The sequence below is a fragment of the Telmatherina bonti genome, assembly GCF_933228915.1.
Source record: "Telmatherina bonti genome assembly, chromosome: 12".
NCBI lineage: Eukaryota > Metazoa > Chordata > Actinopteri > Atheriniformes > Telmatherinidae > Telmatherina > Telmatherina bonti.
This window is the reverse complement of record NC_136610.1, coordinates 22,562,821-22,587,920: the sequence shown is the minus strand read 5'-3', so window position 1 is coordinate 22,587,920 and position 25,100 is coordinate 22,562,821. Positions and strand designations below refer to the sequence as shown.

The 25,100-nt window shown below is 37.2% G+C and overlaps 2 protein-coding genes across 4 annotated transcripts in view; one reads left to right on the top strand and one right to left on the bottom strand.

Annotated features, from left to right (window-relative positions):
* The window catches only part of kdrl (kinase insert domain receptor like), a 46,223-nt gene extending 41,580 nt beyond the window's left edge, over positions 1-4,643 (bottom strand). For all 3 annotated transcript variants that reach the window (XM_079249632.1, XM_079249634.1, XM_079249633.1), the window contains exon 1: positions 4,098-4,643. In XM_079249632.1, coding sequence (XP_079105758.1) covers positions 4,098-4,161 — 64 coding nt within the window. In that variant the 5' untranslated portion in view covers positions 4,162-4,643. The remainder of the gene's footprint in view (positions 1-4,097) is intronic.
* Positions 4,644-10,593: 5,950 nt separating this feature from the next.
* tex11 (testis expressed 11) lies at positions 10,594-24,314 on the top strand (the record flags this gene model as incomplete). Its single annotated transcript, XM_079249659.1, is given in 31 exon segments — positions 10,594-10,621; positions 13,232-13,344; positions 14,290-14,374; positions 14,531-14,610; positions 14,695-14,790; positions 14,792-14,851; positions 14,855-14,884; positions 14,888-15,007; positions 15,226-15,306; positions 15,436-15,521; positions 15,597-15,654; positions 15,738-15,833; positions 15,930-16,011; positions 16,342-16,420; positions 16,570-16,721; positions 16,843-16,928; positions 18,651-18,788; positions 18,953-19,055; positions 19,173-19,297; positions 19,778-19,863; positions 20,429-20,482; positions 20,561-20,601; positions 20,689-20,766; positions 20,868-20,938; positions 22,085-22,198; positions 22,412-22,484; positions 22,599-22,748; positions 22,843-22,951; positions 23,056-23,176; positions 23,741-23,908; positions 24,243-24,314. Coding segments are annotated over 31 exon segments (2,835 nt in total).
* Positions 24,315-25,100: the final 786 nt, after the last annotated feature.

The following is a 25,100-nucleotide window of genomic DNA, read 5'->3' as shown; positions in this document are numbered from 1 at the left end:
GATGAATCAGCAGGGGCTCCCAGCAGCCCAGCAAAAATTAGACTATAGAGGGAAAAAACGTCTTGTTGTTTCCTTCTAGACCCTAAAACCTTCCACCTGCCTCAGTGCCTGTCCAGAGCTGGCCTCAGAAAAGCATCTGAAAAGCCATAACCCCCTGTAACAGCTGTGAGCTGCATTCCTGCAGGATATCGCCTGAAAATGCCAAAAATTGTACTTATTCTGTTCAAAGAGACCCCAAAGCTGGTTTTCATTAAGAACCATTTAAAAGAGGACAGGCATGAAACAAACAGTGCGAGGGAGGGGAGAGGATGAGGGTTTTCAGAGAACTCACGATGGGGTCTTGTGCCAGTAACACAGGGTACAAGTCAACTAAGATTAGACCAGGATCACTGGGTATGTCCTCACTTGGCACTGATTAAGGGAAGTGGCACAGGACATAGTGTTTAAAAAAAACACATCTGTGGTGAATACACACCAGTCAGGAAATACACAAACAGCATTGAATTCCAGGATCACCTCTACAATATTGTAGGATACTTGTGGAAGAGAAAATGCATAAATATTGGGAAAAAAACTGCCTGGAAAGGAGAAAAACCCGAGTGATGTAACATGAAATGTCATCTGGCTTAAAGGGAATATTACGGTAGTTGTTCTTAAAATACTGCACAATCAAACGAAGAGAGAGGATTTGGTGCGTCACGGTTCTGTGACTTTGAGAGGAAAACTATGGCAAGATATTGTGAGACTAAAGACTTTAAAAGTAAATATTACATAATATAACATGAGAGAACACAATTGTTGGCTGTATTTCACCAGCCTGTGTTGCTGCCAGAGACTCATGACTGATATTGCATAATAAAAACCACTATTACTGTAAAAGATGACTGCACTGTCATTCAATAGAAAAAGGAAACCCGCAGTCTCAGCCCTTCAGTGCAGGGAATAATGTGCGGAATTCCCTTCTCTTGAGCAGAAAATACATTTCATGTCTCCTTAATTCCTGTCTTGTCAAGAAACAACATATCTTTCTTCAGAGTCAGAGGGGATAAAATCTTTTTTGGGTGTTGTGAGGGCAGTAGCAACAATACTTGACAACATTATGGTCCTAGGGTCTAACCTTGCCACTTGATCCTTATCATTTGTGTGTCAACAAAAGGCATTAAGAGGTTGAACAGTTTAACAAAAGAGTGTATGAGTAATTTTCACTGTTGTGTGACAGGGCTGAAAGCTGCAAAACAGTAGCAAATGATCATCAATCTCCAGCAGACACTGAGGCAACGTTTGTGTAAGAAGGCCGAGGGACGGCAGGCCACCTGTTCAGTTCCTTAATAGTCTGATCATTTCACAGTAATTCAATATAATGCATGAAAATGTGAACATTACCTCACCTGTTGGCTTAAAAACTTAATCTGACCATGTTGCCTCACATTATAATACATGCAGTTGTGTCCTGCAGTAAGTTTTTTGTGTCAGTTTTATTTAATGTTTGGCCATTTTCAAATTGAAAAGTGAGTTAAAATGTCTATTGGCACAACATTTATTCCTCACTACCCATCTAAAAATACTTTAGGCCACTTGCCGTAATATCAGCCAGCTCTGGCTGCATTGTGTCTTGGATCATTCTCTCACTGCTCTTCTAAAACCCTTCTCTTTGCCAAATACAAGGTTAAGACCACAGTTACGAAGAGTGCATTTTTTATTAGCTGTATATTAGCCTTTGGAGATTTTCGAGGTAAAATGTCCCAGACTCCTCTTAAAAAAGCAAAATAAAAGAACATCTGGTCATGATGGGTGGTCATTCCAGGTTATATAAAGCCAAGTTGAACCAACAAACAGGAATTTCCTCCATGAGACTCCTAAAAAATAAGCCCAGAGGATTACTGTTCCATAATGTCTGATTGAGACAGGTAGGCAGACAGAAGCTCCTTGAAATTGAAATCTGATGCAGGGTTTAAAGATACAATATTGCTGACTCAAAGGGGTCATGCCTGGTGGGACGGGGGACCCAGTAATAATTATATAAGAACAGTTCTATTGGCCAATTCGTAAAACTGTGAGGGAGTAATTTTTTACTACTTCACCAGTTAGTCTTACAATCCAGGTGAGTATGTGTGTGTGTTTTTTTACAGCTTTGCACAATCAGACATACCACCAGCGAGTGATAATATAATAATTTACAGTCCTTCTCAAATCTTCAAACAGCAAAGAAAAAATGACTCAAAAATGACTTAAGAGCAAATTTGGCCCAACATGTTTTATCTTGGCTTTTTTTTCACTTCTTTCTAAAATGTTTATTAGAATTTATAGGAACTTGGCTAAAGTCAGGAAAATATAATAAATATGCATTAAGATAGAATCAAGTTGCCAAGGAGTTTATCCCAAAACTTATATTAGAAACTCCAAAAACCCTGCATGCTCAAAAGTGATGATCAAAGCACCTTAATGCAAAACCAACACATATGGCATGCTTCATTTTAGTGAAGCATGCGGGTAGTGGGGAGTGACAACAGGTTGGTTTTCTAAAATGTTTGCTGTGCTCCCTGGAATCCTGTTTTATTCTCTGAAATGTAAAGTTTTCAGAAATCTTGTTGTTTTCGGTCATGTTTTGGAAATTTGCTTTTCTTGTTTTGCTTCCTGTATCTTTGTGGTGTTTTGTTGTGTTTTCTGATACATGTTTTCTATTTCATGTATGTGCTGTGTAATATGCAACTGTATTAAGTAAAATGTTCTTTTCATGCAATTTACTTTGTTTTATCCGTTTGTAGGAGTTCGTAGTTTGTCAGGAAAATGTTTTGCTTCCCATTTATATTGATGTAATTTGTGAGATGCTCATGCGTTTACTTAATTTTGTTTGTGATTTTGACTTAGGGTTGAGTTTTAGTCCTCGGGAAAACCTCTTTTAATGACTTTTTGCACAAGTTTAATACTGTAACGCAAACTGAGTCTTAGTATCTCAGTCATTTGATCTCTGTCGTTGCTTTGTGTATCTCTGATACACATCTCAGAACAATTTGTCAGTCTGATGACCATCGACAACTAATGGTTCTAGCAGTCAAAGGCTCCTTTGCAGAAACAATGCCCCACTTCCCTCCTTGCCATTGTCTTGTGCGTGAAGTTTGACATCACTAAAAAAGAGTTTAAGAAGCTCCAGGAAGAAATCTTTGCACAGGTAGCGTGTCACTTTTCTGTGACCTTTACTAGCCAGAACAATTCCAGGCTGCCTCTTGTCCCTGCATCCGCTTCCTCCTTGCGTCTTTCCCACGCATTGTGTGCGGACAGTGAAGGAAATCTACTGCAAACAAAGCTTTGTACACTGAAAGTGTGCACGAATGCATGTGTAGAGGGCATGTGTGTGTGTGTGTGTGCATGTCAGGGAGGTGGGAATGTGAACAGGGTTTCCTTTGTTTTGATGGGCTGTTTATTTGGAAATAGCAAGGAAACTTTGGTGTGTATCTCAGTGGTCGATTCGACCTGGCACAAGGTGGAGGAACATCCATGTTTTCTATTCTGTCTTGTTTTTAAAGAGTGACACTGAAACAATGAAGCTGCTATTGCTGTCAGAAGAAACATACATTGTCGTCTCAAGATGTTTATTCCTGCTCACTCACAGATGACAATAGCTGGGATAAACCTTTTTCTTCTAAAAGTACTGAATTAGAAAATGTTCAGAAAAATCTACGAAAACAGATCAACTAATCAAAACTGTTTAAAAAAAAAAAAAAAAAAAAAAATCAGTCAAATTACCTGTCAGGGCAAACTATCAAGTTCAGAGGGACAAGACTCCCTCTAGCGGCATAGAGGAGGACTGCGTCTCCTGGACGCGCCTGCCCCAAAAGGTTCATCTTAAGTTTCTTAAAACGAGCAAAAATACTCTATAAACACACACAACGAAAAAAGGCGAAGGGGTGACAAAGGGAAATTGGGAGACGTTCTTATTAAAGCGCAACTAAACTTTTTTTTTTAAAACAAATTTACAATCAGGCGAAGAACAAAGACTTTAATAACAACAACATGCCGTTAGTTTCACTGAAACTTTAATAAAACATGGAGCTCATTTAAGCACAAAGTTATTTTGAGATGCATAATTTGTTTCTTACCAGCTGTGAGTGACGAACAGCAGAAGATAACAGCCACTAGTTTCAGGCAGTCAGATGGGATCATCCTGCCACTTCCAACCAAACCTGCTGTTTAAAAAAAGATGTTGAGATGAAGTCGCTGATTGGGGGGGGGGGGGCTTTTAAATTCCGGTTATAAAGCAGGAATGTGTGTAAAAAAAAAAAAAGTCCTTTTTCTTTTCTTTTTTAAATTCGTGTTAGGGATCCACCGATTCTTCAGGTGTAGAGAGACAAAACAGCGCCAACTCTCCCGTATCCCATGACGCGTTTCGCGGGGGAGCTCTCCTGCGCAGCTGGGTAGTCCAACTCCCGATCCCCGCGATGAGCACGCGGATGTGCCGCTTTATCAGCGGGGCAGGTGCAGCAAAGGATAAATTTAGCCTATGTATTGAGAAGTGAGTTAAATAGTAATTGCGATTTAACGGACTAGGAAATTCAGAGTTGAGTAATTGATATTTCAGATCCAAATCGGTGAGTGGGAAACCTCACTGAAAAAGCATCAATCAGTCCCCCGCGCGCCTCGGTCAACTTCTCTCGTGATTCTGAGCAGCACTTCCAGTCCATGCGTAATACACGCTTTATGGAGACTCAGAGGAAGGACGCAACGTCACTTGCTTGGGGTGGAAACAGTCTGAAGAGGAGACTACCGGATGAAAAACAACAAACAAACAAAAACTCTGTGTTGAATGTATTTATTTAATAAAAAGAGAAAAGCAGGGCTGTATTTAGATTATTTATGATAAATCCTCAAGATTTAATCCCACTTGCCAAAAATCCCAACAACAATTATACAAGGCCAGTATTGGTTTAGTCCTTTTTATAACTCTTCCTCCCTGAAACCGAAGAGCAGAAATTATGTGACAATGACCAAAAATACGGAAGGATTTTTGGGGTAAACTAAACAGAGTAATCTTCCATGTCACTTTTTCTGAAATACTGTTTTTCTGAGCTACTTTTTTCTGATTTTATTTATTTTATTTTATCTTTTTAAAAAAGGCAAAAAATTGAAAGAAAAACCCACTTCCTGTGAGACCAATACACCACTGGTTTTATGATATGCTGTTGTAAACTTGTCGTCCCTGTAAATAAGGGAAACCTTGGAAACTAACGAGTTTACAAATAAGTTTAAGTCAAATAAATAAAAAGTACCTTAAAAATACTACCATTTTATTTATTTGTTTATTTATTTATTTATTTGTTATTGGAAGAGATGATGTTTCGCCAACACAAGCATTTCTACCAAAGAGGTGACACAGAAAACAACATTTTTATCATTATTCATTCCACAAAGCAGCTCATTAATGTAAACAACATACAACAATAACATATGCAGAAAAATACATAATAATTAAAAAACAAAAGGTCATATTATCATCAAGTGACTGTAATACGTTTTAACCAACTCCAATTGCCAGCTATCTTCATGTTATTCCTCTTTTGTTTTTTGGTTTTTTAGTATTAGTTTTTGCAGAAGTTATGTTTCATAATGTTGTTATCAAACAGTGACAATAAGATTATAAGAAAATGCTACATATGTAGTCCATACCTTGCCTTTTACAAGGACTAATTGAATTGGTTTAGTTAACTGGACAATACAGCCAGTAAAAACATTGAATTGAATTGAATTGAATTGAATTGAATTGAATTGAATTGAATTGAATTGAATTGAATTGAATTGAACTGAACTGAATTAACATCAATCGGCAGTGTACAGATTTTCAAAAGCAATGCCTATGTTCAGTTATAAAGAAGATCAATAAACTATCTGTGTATTTACATAACTGACCTCTGTGTGCAACACAATCAACCTACTGTGAAGCTAATGTCAAAGGTGGCAACCGTTATCTTGTCTAAGGAAGCTAACAATCAAAAAACAAACACTTCCTGTTATATTAAACTCAATCTCTGCTCAAGTGTTCAAAATAAGCACTGGCTGGATTTATTTTTAACTTCAGCAACAGGATACACTGCTTTTTATATCAGTGTAAATAATCCTCTTTTGTCCAGAGGGACCCTGCAGTGTGTGGATGTGCTATAGACTGTTTTCTTTTATCAACACAACAATTACTACGCTGCTGTGGGTCATAGTTGCAGGCTCTCCAAGTGAGAACATCCTGCCCTCACTACATCAGGACACAACAGCTTCCAATTTGGGGAGGCAGTGGTGGTGGTGGGTGAAGCTCAACAGAAGTAAGAAGAGATAAGCATGTCTTTCTTAATTTTTAACAGCAAAAAGGGTGATGTGACTCATGAGAGCATGGGCAACAAGTTCCACCACTGCAGCTGTGAGAATCTTTTAGCTTTCTGGGAATTTTAGGTCGTAAATGTCACAACTTAAGAATTTAGAAATTTCCAACACGCAGTAGTTTAATGGCCTGTTTATTCATGAAATAAAGGGCATGAAAAGGAAAGCAAACACCCAAATATGGGCATTCAGAGAGAAACTATGTCAAAAGGCAGCACTTCTCTGCTAGGTTCATTTCACATAAGAGAACAGAAGAAACTTCCAAGTTAAAACAACACTAAATTCAGCTTTCCCGCTTTTGTGGATTTCATAATAAACTGGATGTGAATATTAGATGATAAACTTCAGCATTCAAAGAGAAACACAAACCAAAATAATGATTTGAGTTAATTAAGAAACACTCATTTCTTCTACTACCATTCCAGCATGTGCTCACAATTAGGTCCTCAGTAAAGGAGACATTCCGATTGGACTGAGACAGATAAGTCTCCTGATTAACAATTGCTGGAAGTTGCTTCCTGAGAGGTTGGATTTGGAGCAATTTATTTTAGAAGTATGTGTTCAAAACACACTGTGGGAAACTAACTAGCACAGCACGCAGTCTTCCTCCTGGTCCAAAAGAACGTGCAGAAAAGTCTTTAAGCACAAGAGCTGCGGCGATCCTGTCGCTTCAATGACTCGACCAAAGCCTGAGTGGAAACAGCACCACTCTTTTTCAGACCACATTTATACACACACTTCATAAAAGCAAGTCTAGGTTGTCAAAATATACTTTACAGCCTGTGATACAGGCTAATATTTCTCACATGATAATAGTCTTATCCATATCCAAGCCGAGGTCAAGGACAGAAGTCAGCACAAGTTTTACAACGTGGCTTTAGTGGAAACCAGTTGTGCATTAAATCTGACATCTGGCTGACTCACAGGTCAAAATTTGTACAGTGCAAAATAGATAAGAAAAATGTTTCTCTTAAATATTTTATATTTGACATCCTCTTTGATGAAAACTCCGAAGTATGTAAACAGGTAATGTGTAATAAAATGGGAGGTCAAAATTCTGTCTCTGTGCAACCACTTGCATGCATCCTGTTTTTACTTCCTTTTAACTTGAAAGTTGTTTGAATCCTTTTACTTTTCACTTTCTGGCTGTATCTGCATGCTTTCACTCTTAACTTAGTTAATTAGAGGCAGGTTGCCCAAAAGCATAAGCAAACTATGCAGCTGCTTGGGACCCCACTCCACCAGGGCCCTTCCCAAGTAAACTTGAAATGCTAAATATCTTGATTGAAAAACAGCAATGGAAGAAATAACGACAAAAATAAAATAAATAAATAATGTAAACACAACTGAAAAATGATGAAAACTTTATTTTGATACTATTTTCATTGCTAAAATTCTCTTTTATCACAAAAATTATTCTAGTTTAATACTTTCATACTGAGGGCTGCTATCTCTAAACATATATAAACAAGCTCAGTGTGCCACATTTATACATGACTCTTAAAATATTCATAGACATTAATAATGTTAATTTTTAGTTGACACAGGACTTAAAGTTTAAGTCTAAAATTTTTACATATTTTATGCTAATAATCTGTTTGCCTACAAAGTTTACAAAATAGGGACATGTATATGTCTACTTACAGAGTTTACTATTAATATATTTATAGTAATCAAAATTTTTGTCAAACTGGATCCTAGATGATGAAATAAAAAGGGGTGGAAAAGTATTTGATCACCTATGTTTGTAACCAGGAAATTACAGATTACAGCTGTATCTGAAATATCAAAAGGAAACACTAGTTTAGAAGCTCTGGGGAACTCAGTTAAGGCAGCAAATCGTGTCACGTTCTTTTTGCCAGATAAGAATAAGAAACATCCACAATGGCTGCCAAACCAGTTGGTCCCAACGCTGCTACACTTGAATGTACAAGCGGGTCTTTTGCAAAATGGTGATTGGCCTGTACAGAACAACGGTTATTGTTAATGCCCTTCCAGCTCCTAGCATAGGACTTCTGGTAAAGCTTCAGATGAAACAATCTGTAAGAATGTAAGCAATATAATTGGACATTGCCAAAAGCAGGAAAGTTTCGATGAATCTAATGATCAAGAACTCACCCTATCACAAATAATTATAATAACAAATCTCAGGCCAGGCGTGAATTTGTTGTCAAATCCAACATTCCTCATAAATCATGGAATAAGTAGTCACAGTTGGAGCAGTCAGGGGAACTTAAAAATACAGACGCATGAAACACACAGACACAACAAGGCTGGCAGAAGATTGTGGGTGGGGACCAGAGCATCCTCAGGGGGATATCGCAAAGTGAACAACTCTCGGACAATCAGCATTTTCTGTAAAAGTGGCGGGGAAGCAGAATCCCCTTCCCGATGATATCAGAGGGTCTGGTAGCTTTTCATTGTTTATAAAACAATTTAAACTTTGGCTCAAATCAGTGCATAGTTAGTAAAAAATGCCTCAAGTGTTCAGGACTTGATTCTTTAAAGATGCTACTATAATTACGGTTGAGCCTTTCAACACGATTTATATTTATGATTTGAAAAGATAGTATTTTTATCCTGTACCATTTCAACTATTTTCTTATTGTTGTATTTAGTTCTATTTTATATTGTCTGTTGTATTTGTATCTTGTTTTAATTTCTCTTTCTACCTGTTTTGGGAATGAATTCTTAGCTTATTTACAAGCATTTAATTGATCATTGTCCTTGACAAGTACACAATAAAGTAAAAGTAAAGAAAGAACTTGACTGGCATACCTGCAGAGTGTTTCCCATAAAGCTTAGATGTCATGGATTTGTAACTATATCAACACCTAGGCTCCTGAGGACTGGGGCTTCTGCAAAGTCCTAACAACTTTAACTGCCGAGCAAAGCAGCAACTTGCTTTAAAGAGGAATAATGTAAACCGGTGCTGCAAGATTTCCCATATAAAGAATGAAATCAGAGGAAGGAACACCTGGAAGGACAGATCTGAAACTTAATCCTCCCCTACTTACGAAAAAATAAAAGTACTGGGTAAGTTAATATTTTAAGGATTTCATTAAGCCTCTCTGGTCTTGCTGACACATTTCTCTGTCATGTAAATTGTAAACGCAAAGGCCTTTCATTTCTAGTTTAGTTACTTAAGAAAACAGCATAAGATTACACTATATATATATATATATATATATATATATATATATATATATATATATATATATATATATATATATATATATATATATATATATATAGTGTAATCTTATGCTGTTTTCTTAAGTAACTAAACTAGAAATGAAGTATATATATATATATGTATATATATATATATATATATATATATATATATATATATATATATATATATATATATATATATATATATATATATATATATATATATATATATATATATATATATATATATATATATATATATATATATATGTATGTATGTATGTGATGTGTGTGTATATAAGAGGGTAATGTTGTGTAAGGGTGGGGTAAGCATTTAATAACAAAGTATGGGAACTATTTCATGTTGGCCTTGATGTACTTTTTTGTAACAACCACTGTCAGGCTCCGTTTCCCTCATTCACCTGTCAAAAGCATACAGTCTACGGTCAAAAGCCAGCTGATCTGAATTAGGTAATTAACGTGTTGCTATGGTGACGCCCCGTAAGGGAGTGATATAACGGTGATTTAATTTGCCGAACTATGTGTGCATATATACGAAAATAATGCAGCCAGTTGACATTACAATTATCACTGACCATGGTATAAATATATAAACCATTCAGTGTACCACCATCAATCGCGCTATATTTAGTTTTACACGATTAAACGTACACAGTCGAAATAATAGTAGGCCTATGTCCTCTTGACCTGCATTCTCCATACTCTTTATTGGTTAATAAAATATGTAATAGGGCATATAGAATGTATTTTTAAAAAACACAAACAGGCGGCAATTGTGCAACAAATTGGTCTTTTCATCTAAAAAAATAAATGAAAAGACGTATTTTATGTTTATGATTTAATCCTCCATAGTGATGAATACAGTAGATTTTGGAAGACCCCAAAGACCAAATTCCCAGTGCTTTTGAATGCAGCACAGCCGAGAACTAATATTGGCGGGCATTTGTGGCAGCTGTCAATCAAACACGTTTGCATTTATGCCGTCTATGGGTGGAGTGTTAACCTGGAATTTTTATTTGTAGTGAACTACCGAATATGGAGCAGTTTGTTTCATCCGTGAAACGTGAGTTGTCGTCTGCTTTATTTAGTCTGAACACTATTTAAAACTGTCTATAAACTGTAGCTGTAACTCTAGCTAGCATAATTGCAATTAGCAGAGTAGAGGCAGGTTATGCCATGAAAGAAAGAAAGTGTATGTATGGGTCCTTGACATGATAAGGCAAAAAAAAAAAAAAAAAGGTGTTCAGGGGTTTAAATTAATTTTTTTAAAAAGGTAATTACACAAGTGGTCTAACCAAATAAAAACTGTGGTGGCATATTTCTACATTTAAGACATGTCAAAAAACAGCTGTAAAGAAATGGCAAAAATTTTAGGGTAGCGCTACCGACCTTGAGGAAATTTTATTTAAAAATTAATAGAGAAGCGAGAAAACAAGATATTGTATCAAGACTACCCCAAGAGACAGTATTTTGTAAAATATTGGACACACTCTCCAAACTTAAAATCTTCTTTTTTTTTTTTTTAAATCCACATTTCTAAAAAAAAATTTTTTGTCAATAGTAGTACTACTTTAATGTCAGAAATACATTCATAAGTAACACTACATGGCAAAACCTGAGACCAGCTGGACTCACAGCAGTCAGACTAGTTACCTACCTATGATGTCCTCTACTGTTTGAGTTTGTGCTTGCTTTGTTCTCTCTCTCTCATAAGCAAGTCACTTTGGAGAAAAGTGTCTGCGAAACGACTGTAGAATATAATAGAATAGAATAGAATAGAATATAGAGACACACACACAAAACCCAACACCAAGATGCAGTAACCTGATGTGCAATTGACTGTTGTCTGCAAGTAAACATTTTCAAATCTTATTTAAATGACAAGACTGTCTGAGACCAAGATTAGTTACTAAGAACTAAACAGTGATATTATGAGGTATGCTCAGTACCATGGACCACATGTCACACAGAACAACACAAATATGCAGCACAGATGTTTTCATCATGCTCTAGCCATTCAACAAACCTCTAAATCCAGTAAAAGATGAGCTGTGGAGGGGTGCTCAGTAACTAACCTGTACAGGTACCCTAAGTTCATTTTTAAGAAAAGTTATTAGAGCTCAACCAAACCGATTTTGTTATATTTTGTGCAACTTATTTCAACTGTAGAACATCAGAGAAACATCTGCAGCAGGCAGAAACCCTGCATAAATACTGTCAGTGAAAATGTAATTGTGACTGACTGCACTTGGAAAGTAAGGATCAGAATAGGACTGAATTTGATCTAGCTGCAGATGATGCATCCAGAGCCAGAGGACGAGGAGGGACACAGACCTGTGGCTGTGGCAGTGGTTGCTCTCTGGCTACATCTCATGTTAATGTTAAACCTTTTTCTAATGTCCTTCGTCCAAAGGTATCAGTCTACTACTAATTCATTAAAACTCGTCAGTGATTCTGTGGAAATGTTGTGAGAACATATTGAAGAATATGCATCTTTTAAGTTAATGCGAGGTTTGATGGTTATGTATTCACCAGAACCGAAACTATGTGCTTTTGTCCCAATTTGATTCAATTCTGATTTTTTGGGTGCTGATTTGATTTAAATTGTGATTCTCATAATTCTTTGATATTGCTGATTTTTGTAGAGTAAAAACAAAAAAAAAAGTTTTTTTGCTCAACATTTTTCTTGATTTAAATTAGGAAGAAACAACACAGTCACCAGACCATCATTGTGCTGCTACAATGCCTGAGAAGACAAGTAAAAAGATCAATAAGAACAGTAAAAAAAAAAAAAAAAAAAAAAAATTATAATGGATTTTTTATATTTGTTGGAAAAAAAGATTTTTTCTTTTAAACAAAAAAATTGATTTTAAAATTGTGAAGCAAAAAAATCCTGATATTTAATTTTTTCAATTTGATTTCTCACCCTTAGTATATACAGAGATTTAATACACACAAATACAACTTGTAAATTTATGGAGAGATAAGTTCTTTTCAGGGCTGAAAGAGTACAAATAGGAACAGATTCTAATTATTTAGTGCCACAATACAATAACTGGATACAGCCTATACATTACTGCATTTGATTATTGGGTGAAATAATTAAATTTGATTTAAAAACTGCTGAGATCTGCTTAGTTTGTTTTTCCAAAGTTCAATGTTAATTTTTTAAATGTATGTCATGAAAGCTAATACTAAAATGTGTGTGGCATTTTCTAACTCTGTGTGTCTTTAGAGAAATACTTGCAGAGGATGCAGTATTTAGGCAGCACAAATTTTGAATCTGTTAGGATTTGCATCCCCCTTGCTGTTTAGAGAGAAGATTATTACTCGTTTTAAATTCAACTAAAATAATGTGAAAAATATTACAAGAGTAACAATATTTACTTAAACTGAAATAAATGCCAGAGTAAATGTGAATTAACATACACAATAACATTAATGCCAGAATTACACTTATAATGTATTCAGTTGTGAGAGATTTTCTTTGTTCTCTGATGTTTCGTTAGAATCAGAGTTGCTGTCAGTGTAGAAGACAACACACTTCTGCAATCATACAATTCAGTTTTTATTACACCCCTAGAATAATGCAGTGTTAGATTGAGTTTTTATGCCATGGATGACAAATATGTTCATGCTCTTGTTTGTGTCTACATGTCTGTATCTGACACAGGTCTCACAGTGGATCTGCTGCAGAAACAGCTGACAGATTATGATGGAGTGATCGAGGAACTCTTCTCTGAAGTCTGTGGTGTAGAGACTTGCATCAAAATACCAGATGCACAGGTAGATAAAAATGTATAAGAAAGTCTAACTGCATTTAGCCGTTTTTATCAGGAATGTGCCATGATAGTAAATACGGCCATGTACCCACATATCCTCCCCCTCCATCTAAAAAAAACTTGAGTCTCATCACCTCTTTTTTAAAGAAAAAAATCCAGCCACATCTAACCATATAAGCGTGTTGTTAAGCATATTTAGTGGACATTCATGCTGTATTATGAGTGTAAACACATTTCAGTTATGTGACATCAGAGCACTTTTTGTCACACAAGTGACATTTTGAAACCATAAAACCCTGTCGTTTATGTCCACATGCAGATGCACAGAGTATTCACAGATATTCACTTTGGTGGAAGATTTTTGTATAAAAAAGAAAATTGAATCACTGTTATTGTGTGTGTGTAACACATGATTTGCAAACTGTGTCAACTAATTTGTGTGTAACCTTGGGTGGTCACACAAAACTATTATATTTGTGAGCCTTAAGGTAAAAAATATTGAGTGTAAAATATTAAGGTTTGTGCATTATTGTAATTTGTGCATGCATAAATATTGTGTGTGTGTGGTTTCTAGATATTTGTTTATGCTTTTACCCAAAGTTACACACAAATTAGTTTACACAGTTTGCAAATCATATTGAGTCGATTTTCCTCTTCATACTTTTGAAAGAATTGTTTTTAATGTAAAAAAATCTGCGCTTTCATGTGGATGTCAAAGAAAACTAGTTGAAAAAATCATATCTTGTTTAGTGAGATACCCTGCTATGCATGGACAAGGCCTAAAGAAAACGAAACTTTAAAAGACATTATAGCATGTAATGCTGGGCTGCCAAGTCTATTGTAATCTAGAAACTGCAGCTGATTTGTGACATTTTATGTCAAAGTTATTAATTTATATTTTTCTGAGTTCATGACTTTCTAAGCTGTGTGTATTTTCTCACTTTTACAGATAGAAGAGTGTGCCGTCCAGCTGTGGAATTGGGTAGTAACAAAGAATATAGGAGCTGCTATAAGTCAAATTCAAAAGGCTAAAGGTACCGATCTATGTTTAAATAGTATTTACACTATTGATTATAATAGAAAAAACTTAAACTAATTATCTGTACTACAAGCACCATACTGTTGTTGGAAACAGGGCTAGTTACAGTCACATTACATCATATTCTAAGATTTTTTTTCCATCCTTTCAGTGCGTCATGTTGCATGCAGTCTGCTGTACTTCTGTGAGTATGATAATCCAACAGAGGGCACCCTCCGCAAGCAGATCCTGGTAAACAAATACTGAAGGCACCCTCTGTGAGTTCTCAGCATTTCAGGAGGACAAAGCCCATTTATCAGTGTCTAATCTTCACAGATGGCAAGCAAAACAGGGAAAACCTGGCTGGACTGCAAAAATCCCCAGATGGCAGATCATTTCTTTAGGCTTGCTGTCAAGGTGAAGAAAAAGCATTAACACACAAACTGAGGGGCAGCTTAGATCTCTTTTAAGTTTAGAGCAAGCAGAAATATGGTGACTTTGCAAATTATTCAACATGCTCTGTCCCTAGAGCCTGGAAAGCCTCTACAGCCAGCTAACATCCAGAGGCGATGCAGCAGCTGACATCACCTCATGCAAGGCGGATGTGGAGCGGGACCTATTTCGAATTTTGTCATTTCAGGCTGAATTGGTGAGCTGTGGTGCATGTAATGTTCGACACCTTTGATGTGAATATTTGTTCTTGTGATATTTGGCAGCTTAGGAAGTGCTGTTCTGACAGACTTGCAGTGTGAAGTGTGAGACAGCTATGTGAACTGAGAAACAATGACAAGGGAAAATTTCTAATTGCAAATAGGGAGTATCACTGCTGACATGTGATTGGAAGTTTAAGTCTGATGTTCTTTACAGGCAGTAACTCAAGGCAATAACCAAGAGGCTGTGGTGTACATTCAACGTTGTAAAGACATGCTACTCCGGCTACCAAAAGATGTAAAGACAAAACAAAATAAAACACCTCAGTTATCACTATAACAACACTACCCACATTTATCTCACTCTTAGCACAAATTCTTGTTAAAGTCAGAGGATGTTCATTTTTAGCATACTCTCTCATGACAGACAGCATACCTCTCCCTTATGTGCTACAACTTTGGAATAGATGCTTACAATCTGAGGAAGTTTGAAGACAGTGCATTTTGGCTAAGGTAAATATTATGTTTACTGTTCCCAGAAAAAGTGTGGATAAACAGTAAAATGGGAAATGCACCCTCTTTTTTCAGCCAAAGCTACGACATTGGAAAAATTAATGTGAAATATGGCCCTGAATCTAAAGTTCTGGTAAGAAAGTGAAGTCAAACATCAACACCAACTACATATAATCGAGTAATCTTTTTATAGACTTTCTATTTCCCTCGCCATAGGCTAAAGTTTTACGGCTCCTTGCCACAGTTTATTTAGAGTGGGACTGTCAGAGTTTTCAGGAGAAAGCTATAAATGCTGTCACCTTAGCTAACAAGGTGGGGTATAAGATATTATTTTCACATTGTTATTTAAATACATGTTTCAAAGCATGAATATCTTCTGATCTTAATCACCACTATATAATTTGGCAGGAGTGTGAGAGCACATTTGGACTGTACTTGAAAATCAGAATACTCCTGAGATGTGGGGCCTCAGACAGTGATATCAGATCAGGTTAGTTAATACCAGACCTTAATGAGTTGTTTATAATGATCATCATTAGCAGCAGTTGCATGTCATTTGCTGAGAATTTTGTTATATTATTGAAGACTACAAATGTTGCTGTTGTGGACCTCTTAAACGTCCGGCAGTCTCTAGAGTGATGTAACTACTACTGAGGATTTTACAGTTTGGGTCAGGTTTTCCCTCAGAGCTGCTCAGATTCCAACAATAAACAATGGCCCTTGTCCTGTTAGTATGGGGAAATCTAATTTGGCTTTATGGGTGTCTAATGTTCACGTGGAAACATACATATAAAAACAAATTGCTAACATATGTTTTCAGGACTTAATCAGATGTTGGAGCTCCAGGTTTCTATTGAAGTGTGTCTGTGCATTGTGCAACTACTCATGGCAGAAGGAAGGTAATAACAAATAATGTTTATTTTTGTGATCCCTCTTTATTATTTGTAATAATACACAACACATTAATATGTACATTTACACAATTTAATTGTGTGAAGGTGTAGACAAACACTTTCCACTGCTGACTGATCTGTTGTTATTATTCTAGAGAAGTGCTGGGATTTGAATATTTGAAGTGTGTGTGTCAGCACTTTGAGTCGTCCCCTGACCTGGGAATGGCTCTTGTCTTGCACATCGAGTTGCTGCTGCAGCGAGACAAGGAGCTGCTGGGCAAACAGAAGATAGAGGATATCATCACTGGTACTGTGTTTTTGCAGTCAGTTCTGTAGCATTTTTGTAATGAAAATATAGCTCTATGTAAATACTGCATTGTCATTGTGTCCCTGTTTTAGCTGTTTGACATTTTGTTACTCCCACACAGGCCACTATGCTGGTAAACAGTTGTGTCCACAGGCACTCTCAAACCTACATGTCATTCTATGGGATCAGGCATCCAAAAACTATGAGGTGAGCTTTGTTTATCCTTTTTTAAGTGGTTTATAGTTATTTTTTGCATTCCTGCAAACACTCTTGTTGCAACTCAGACACATCATCAGTGTTGTATCCCAGGTTCATTGGGTGTTCCGGGTCTCTCAACAGACACCCTTGCCTAGGTGACCCAACCAGGGTTGATCAAGCCCCGGCTTGTGTCTAAGTAGCCTGTAGCCCCGGTTTCCCCGCGTGATCCAAATATTAAGTAAAAACATTTTTTCAATACACATTTCAGTTAAATTCAGTTATTAAAACAAACGAAAACTGCACTTGAGAAATATTCACAGTACACTCAAAGAAAAAGCAGCTCCAAGGTGTTTTACCACTTTGGTGAAACCCTAATTTCTTTATAACTAGATAAGTCCACGATAGGATTTTCTTCCCTCTCTGAGTTGTGGGACAAAGTTGGCAGTAGTTGGCTAACTGTACTGCTACTTAAGGTTTCTCACATTAAGTCAGAGGGAAAATAAAAATCAACGTTTCTCATATTATTTGTTTTTGAAAAGTAATCCAGTTTAGTTGTTCAGATTTAACACACTACATTTTATTACCTCCGCCAAGGAGTTGTCAGAGGTTGTGTTTTTGCTGACGTTTATCTGTCTGTCTGTTTGTTAGTAACGCTATGTAAAACCTACTGGGCAGATTTTTATGATTTGTTTTTTCTGAGAATGGGTCTTGGTCAAACTTAGATTTCATCAAATTTTTGCGAACGGTCAACTTTTTTGAAGGATCCTCACCATTACGAGATAGGGCCATTTTCAGTATATGTGCACATAGCTCCACAATAAATAGTCAGAGTGCTTGGTCAAAAACGCAGCAGTATAGCCAAGACACTGTGGATTCTTTGTCAACATATCTAGCAATCTAATAGTGTATAGACCTACATCTAAAGTAAATGTAGGACTACAACATATGGTGGAAATCACAATATGGGCAGAAATGAGTTGCTCGGCAGAGGTCTGTGCTCTCAGACTACTCTTAGTTTAGTTGTTGCTTTTGTAGGTTCATTAAATCTTAAGTGTTTTCAAAATACAGTTTTTAATCACTCCTCGTTGAGCTTGAATATTGTATTCCTTCACCACATCACTCATAACTTAACGTAAGCACAATGTTGAGTTACTCAATACATTGTAATTACTTCCTCTGTGTTTTACTGCAATTGAATGCAACATACTGTGCAAATAGCATGACTTTATTGTACCATTGTGACCAGAAAATCACTAATTAGCAGTCATAAACTATAATTTTGTGTTGGCTGCAAAGTTTTGTTTATGTTCCATCATTGCATCGATGCAGAATCTTTCCTGTCCACTTCTTTTTTTACACCTTACTCTTCCTGTGCCCCTTGAACATGGAATAATCTCCAAAAAAGCTAAAGTTAGAACCCCCTACATTTATTGATAAACTTAAGTGTGTCATAAGAAGCACAGTAAGAGAGACTAGCAGTGGTTTTTCTTAGGAAAGTCGATTTGTTGTTGAGTTTAGAAAAACACAACCACAAGATAGGTTTGTGGTTGGGCAGAAGCACCTTACAAATGATTTCTTTTTCACTCAGTAAGATTTTTATTTTCATTTTAAATACAGTTTAAACACTTAAAAAAAGTCAGTCCCTGATCTTTGCAATGTGGCTTCTTTCCACTCATATAGTTTTATTGGGATAACCTCAGTGAGAAAAAGCATGTTTATGCTTCTTTACAGGCCAGTAACTACTCTGAAGCTATTCAGTGGTATAACTACTCCCTGAGCTTCTTCAAGGCAGGTCAAATGGAGCCTAACTTAGCCAAGCTACAGAGGAACAGAGCGTCTTGCTTCCTGCAACTGAAGCAGCTGGAAAAGGTAGGTTTGCATCCGCTAATTAATCAGCTGGGCAAAGACTGCAGTATGATGTGCATGTCAGAATCCACCAAGTACTTATTGTATGTCATATGTCACAAAGGTAAATACTCCTACTTATTGTTTTTGTTTTGTACTTGCACATATACCAAAACTTGTGTTCTCAGGCTAAAGATGCAATTAAGGAAGCAGAGAGATGTGATCCTGATAACATCTTCACTCAGTTCAATGTTTACAAGATTGCTGTGCTTGGCTGTAATGTGGAGAAAGGTATCTACAAGATATAATCTCTGTGACTCATGTGCAATAAAGGCAGACACGCAGCTTCATTACCAATGCAGTAAATTTCAGTGTTTTCTCAGTATTTATGCTGCTTATTTGCATCAGCTGCAGATGCACTGAATGCAATGGCACTTCTATCCAAGGGTCCAGAAACCAATGAGGACAAAGTGATGTTATCTGAGAGTGCAGCTTCCCATATCCTCAGTCTGGCTGCTCAGATCGCTCTGGAGGTAGAATTATTGCAACCCTTATTGCTCGTTTCTGTTCAGCTGTCATAAAAATGAGGTCTGATGGTATAATTAACACATTTCCCAGTCTTGTGGTATTATTATGATGATGCAGTGCCTCATCAGTGTTACTTGCAGCTTGGACAGAGACTCAGCTTAACACAATTGAAAGTGTTTGTGAGTGGGAAGGTGATGAGGGATCATGTCCTTGTCACTTAGCTCATATTTGTGCAGGAAAGAGGTGGGTACTAAGAGGCATGCTACACCATTTAGTGAAAAGCTCCTTAAAGTTGGCTCAAAAAATATATCAGAAATAGAAGACTGCACCATCTGCCACTATCCTTTGCTTTTCAGCTTCATTTAATTGATCCAACTGTCAGTAAATATACTGTTAACAACCAGTTTTTTAAATATTATGATGTTTATTGTGTGATTGTGATGTATATGAATATTAATGATGAAGATGTTTATCTCCTGTGACAGAATGGACAGCAGGAAACTGCCTTGAAAGCACTGGAGATTTTGTGTGAGAACTCTGAAGATGAAGCTCAGGTTCTTACTGGTCTGAGGTCTGTGGAAGCTGAAATACAACTTGAAGAGTTTATTGTAAAAAGAGTATCAAAGAACTAAACTAGTTTCTATAAAAAAAAGATATTTGATATAAGTAATGAAAGGGGGGAAAATACCTTTTCATATTTAAGAGGATTTTACTAATGATAGCACAGATATAACCCTAATTAACAGGCCTGTAACTGTCACAGCAGACATCTGCCCAGTTTTAGGAATACTTTTTTCTCTTAGTAAGTTACAGTTTTACCTAATCTTGTTTTTTTTTTATTTGATTGAATATAACCTTTTGCTATTGACTTGTACAAAAATACACTTTAAACAAATGACTAAGATTGTTCATAAAGATAGTGTATTAAAATATATCAGATTTAAATGTTCATGGGTTGCATTGGAAGATGATTGCTCTCATGTAGTGGTCATGTTTTGCGTTAGTTTTCCATTCATCTCTATGATCCACTGACCTATATTCCCTCACTTCTTCACAGAAAGTGTGTTTCTGTATAATACAGTTAGTAGGTGAGAGAAAGGAGGTCAGTACCAGGTTTTTCATTCATATTTTTACAGGTGTTTGGTTCGGCTTGTGCTCTCCACATTAGAAAAATCCTCCAGTGAGATGAGGTGAGATGAAACAGAACACCCAGATCATAATGTTATTATGTATGCTGATTTTACATTTAATACCTTTAATCACAATAGCACTGTGAATGTGGATGCCCTGATGCCATATTTAAAAAGGGGTGAGTTCATATCCGACACATTTGCTTCAACTTGCCTTAACTGCAGACTGTTGTGCATCACAACCCACTGAGGTTTCTCTATCGCAGCTCTGCAGACGCTCTCACACCAGTCTCACATGACTGTTGAACTGCGCACAGAAGAAGCTAACTGGTTCAGAAAGATTGGTACTGATTCTTTTCCTGCCACTGTATTTTTTATGCATGTATTTATCTGTAGTATATTGCAGCGAACTCGGTGATGGTGTTTGCATGCATCTGTGTTGCAGCTTGGAACTCAGCTCTGCAGTGCGAGAGCATCCCTGACAGGATGAGGGATTTCTTTGTGCTCTCCTACCAGGTGGGTGTGCTTATTAGATGTGTCGGGTGAGTTAATCAATATTTATTGAACGTGAGGGCACATAATGAACACCTCAACAGGGATCAAATGTCGTTTCAGAAAAATAAACAGTTTTAGTGATAGAATCAGTCTCATCACTTTCAAACCAAACCTTCATCAGTGCCTAAAATGACTGCCCTCCTAACTTGTATGTTACTCATGTGATCTGGGCTGGACAGACTTGTGGGTTAATGCCTTTTAAGTAAGCAACATCACTTTGAAACTTACTTGTATCATTTACTTACTTTAAGAACATGTTTTATGTTAGAAGTGTACTAAAAAAAATGCAAGTTATGTCATATTTAATCAAATTTGCACTAAATTGTAATAGTTGCCAGAAATAAGCCAAGCTTGTTACATTTTTTATTGTATTTTCTTGACTCGCTACAGTGAAAGGTGGAAAGACTTAATCTCTTTCCATCTGTTCATAAGTAAGCTGAGGAAAAACATATTTCTAGAAATCAAGTTTTCATCAGACGGTAATAGAAATTAAAAATGAAGTTTGTTGGATGAAAATGCTACTGAAGTGGATATTATAGCATAAAAAAAGAATAAACCTCTTTTAATTTGCCATGGAAACCACGATTTACTAGTAACAATACAAACAAAACAACCTAAATGTTCTCCTCTTTGTGATTGTCCATCCATTTTCAGTGGGAGACGGAGCTAGACAAGATCCAGCCAGTCACACACATTCAGTTTTTATAAGGGTTCTTTCCTGTTGCAGGTTGTGCAGGATTAGGTCTGACATTGAAACAACCAAGGGCCTTATAAGAGAAGATTCCACTGCAATATATTCCTCTAAAATTTTAATAAACACCTTCAGTAGCACATATGAAAGTTAATATTCAATGAATGCTGACTGAGCTGATAACTTATTACAGCCTGGTTGACCTTTCCAATGGCATGTAGAACCAGACATTAGTGTTTATTGATTCAAGACAAGTCTTGTATAAAGGTTTAATTAAACTGATTGTCAAGTTTTTTAGATTAAAACACCAGACCCACAGATCACAGATCCAACTGTCGTCTTCTCTTCCTTGCCTTTTTTTATGAAGTTTTCAAAGTTGAAATAAAGTATTTATGCTCTTCGGGATGACCCTATAGCTGTCCCAGCTGTGCCCTCCTGACCGCACTCTGCTCATGGGCCAGAGGACTTGCCTGCTAATGGCCGCTGCTGTCTCTTTGGAGCTCTGCAGAAAGTCTCCTCGCTCCACCCAGGTGTGCCACCCACTCCCCTTCTCCCACATTTAGTACAATCTCCATCTACATGGATGGAAATTTACCAAGACCAGTGGAGAGGAGAGGTGACTAACAACATTATTGGTGCAGGCGTAGGTGTTTTATTTTTAATCCCTGTGCCTTTGAAGAGGAACAGAACACTAGATGGCGACAGTAAACCCAAAATACTTGATGAGTGTGTTTGGTTCACAGACTGAGGAGCTCGCTCAGGCTCTGGAGTATATTCAGACCTGTTTGGAGGTTTGGAGAACCCTGAAAGCATCAGGTGCATGAAGCAGCTTAACTCACAAATAACTGCAGCTGTGGACAAATACAGATAGATCTAATTAATTATGAAGCTGAAGTCTAATGAAAACATTTTCTGAACATTCACTCACAGGAAGCTTTCCAGCGGACCCAACAGACTCCCTGCTGCTGCTGTATGAATTTGAAGCCTGTGCTAAACTAAATGATCCAAAAGTTGAAACGATGCTGGAGTCTGTTCTGGAGCTTGAAAATGTTGAAGCCAAAGTGTTGGAGACCATGGCAGGTTAACAACGTTGCTGTTTTGTTGATTTAATCTTTGTAACAAAAACTTGTGTTTGTGGTGTGTTATTGTTTTTTTTTTCTTCTCTGAATAAAAGCCTTAGCAATGGAGCCACCTGCCCACTTCCCTCAACTCTGTAAAAGGGCCCTGAGAATTGCTCTCTCCCTGCACAAGAAGCAGCCACAGCCAGATCTGGTTCACTGCAGGCATCACCGCACCTTATATTTCATTCAAAGATCTGTTTTCATCGTGGTATTATTGGGACGGGAGGGTTTCTGATTGTGTGGTTGTTCTTGCGTCCTGATTTCAGCAAGTGCGTTCACAGTCTGATCAAGCTGTCCCTTCCAAGTGGTGTGTCGGAGGTGGAGGCCCGAGTCCTGGAGGAGGTGTGGGGTTACTACGAGGAGGCCCTGTCCATCATTACAGCCGCAGTGAGTCAGCACCAACCGCTCGTCAACATCCCTCAGCTCTCACCTCCTGTTCCCTGCTGTATAATTAACCCCCTCTATTCCACTCCGCTACAAGGCTTTAAAAAAAAAAAAAAAAAAATCAATGGGCTTTCAGCCGCACTTCAATTAGCAGATGCTTCCATTCACCGCCTCTTCCTGCCAATTTGAATGTTAATGTGCTGCACAAATCATAACACTGCCGGTGAGCTACAACTCTGAAAGAGACATGGAATTACTGAGAGATGACGCTGCTGTAGAAGCTGTGCAAATTTCCCTTTTCAGAGTTTTTTCTTGGAAGCTGTTGAGTACTTTGGATCAAAGTAAAGGAACAAGATAAAAGTGTTGCGAAATATGAATGAAATGAAGAAAATTGGTGGATTTATAACCCATTTTTCAGCATTGGTAAAGGTTGACATACACATAGTGAAGATCTGATGAATGTTCACTTTGTTCTTGCCGATTCAACTTACTAAACTTTATCAAGTAAACCATCCAGGTGGCCTCTGTTAAATGGTCTTTTCAACTTCTTTCTACTCTCATCTGAAGCCGGACAATTTCCCAGAGATAGAGACCCTGTGGCTGATGACTCAGGCTTGGAACACGGGGATACTGTTGTACAGCTTGACTCAATACCCTGAAGCTGAGAAGTGGTGTGGGCTCGCCATGAGCTTCATCCGCTACCTGGGATCGCTACACGACAGCTATGAAACACAGGTAGAGAAACTGACGGGGGGATGAAGCAGTCCAAGGTGATTACAGCACAACTGATGAAAACTCATCCTGCTAAAGTAAAATTTGACAAGCACATAGGTTTAAGCAGGAAAAAGTATTAAAAAGAAATCAGTTAACTAAGGGTAACACATAAAAATACAATTATACTTAAAGTCAAAAGCAGGTATTAACTTTCTTCCATACAACTGCAAAGATTATTTTAAACAATAAAAATGGTAGGACTGCAACTCTCTGGGGTACCATGAATCTGCCAGCAAAATGGTACAACTGCATGTCTTAATGCTGTTAAGTTATGCAGGTGTTTGTGTGCCCACAGATGTCGGGTCTGTACAGCGAGATCCTGGACAAGTTGGACAATGCAAAGAAAGACAACATGATGGTGGAATAGCTGAGCAAATCAAAAGTTTTCACTTGGAGCCTTTTCTGTTCTGAATATTCACTTAAACTTAGTCAAATACATTTACATCTCAGGTGTTCATAAAAATTCACTTTGATATATATTAAAATGGACAGCTTTAAATGCCAACCTACCATCTGTAATGGTGTAACCTGTCTACTAAATGGTTCATGGCAAACTCACTTTCTCCCTCTGCTTCAAATAAAATTTTAAATGCCAATAAATCTTTTAAAGACATGCATTTTGGTAGCTTAGTCTATTTAAAGCTACTTGAAGCAGAACAACAAGCACATCAAAATCATAACTGAGTCACATATTTTATTTTCAAACAAATAAACTCTTGTCAAGTCCCAAATCAAAACCCAAACAAAAGTTGCAGGACTGTGTTCCCTCATGACTAGGACAAGGAAGACCAGGAGGCCAAGTGTCCTAATAGGCTGTACCACCTGCAGTGACAGGAAGGAAACTACTGTACAATCAAAGGGTTCATGTTTGCAAGCACTTACTGCACAGATGTGCTATAACATAAACATATCATCACCCAAAAATACAAACAAGAATGCTGAACCCCCCCCCCCCAAAAAATAGGAGTATATATGTCATTTCTTTCATCAGAGCAACCCTCATCAATTATATACACACACAGAGGCATTCAGGTTCCACCTTATTACCACAACTTCAATGGAAAGTAAAATAAAACAAGTTCTTTGGGCTTTGACATGGCTGACTGAGGTATGAATACCACACACATTTGTTAACAGTCAGCTGTATTTCAAC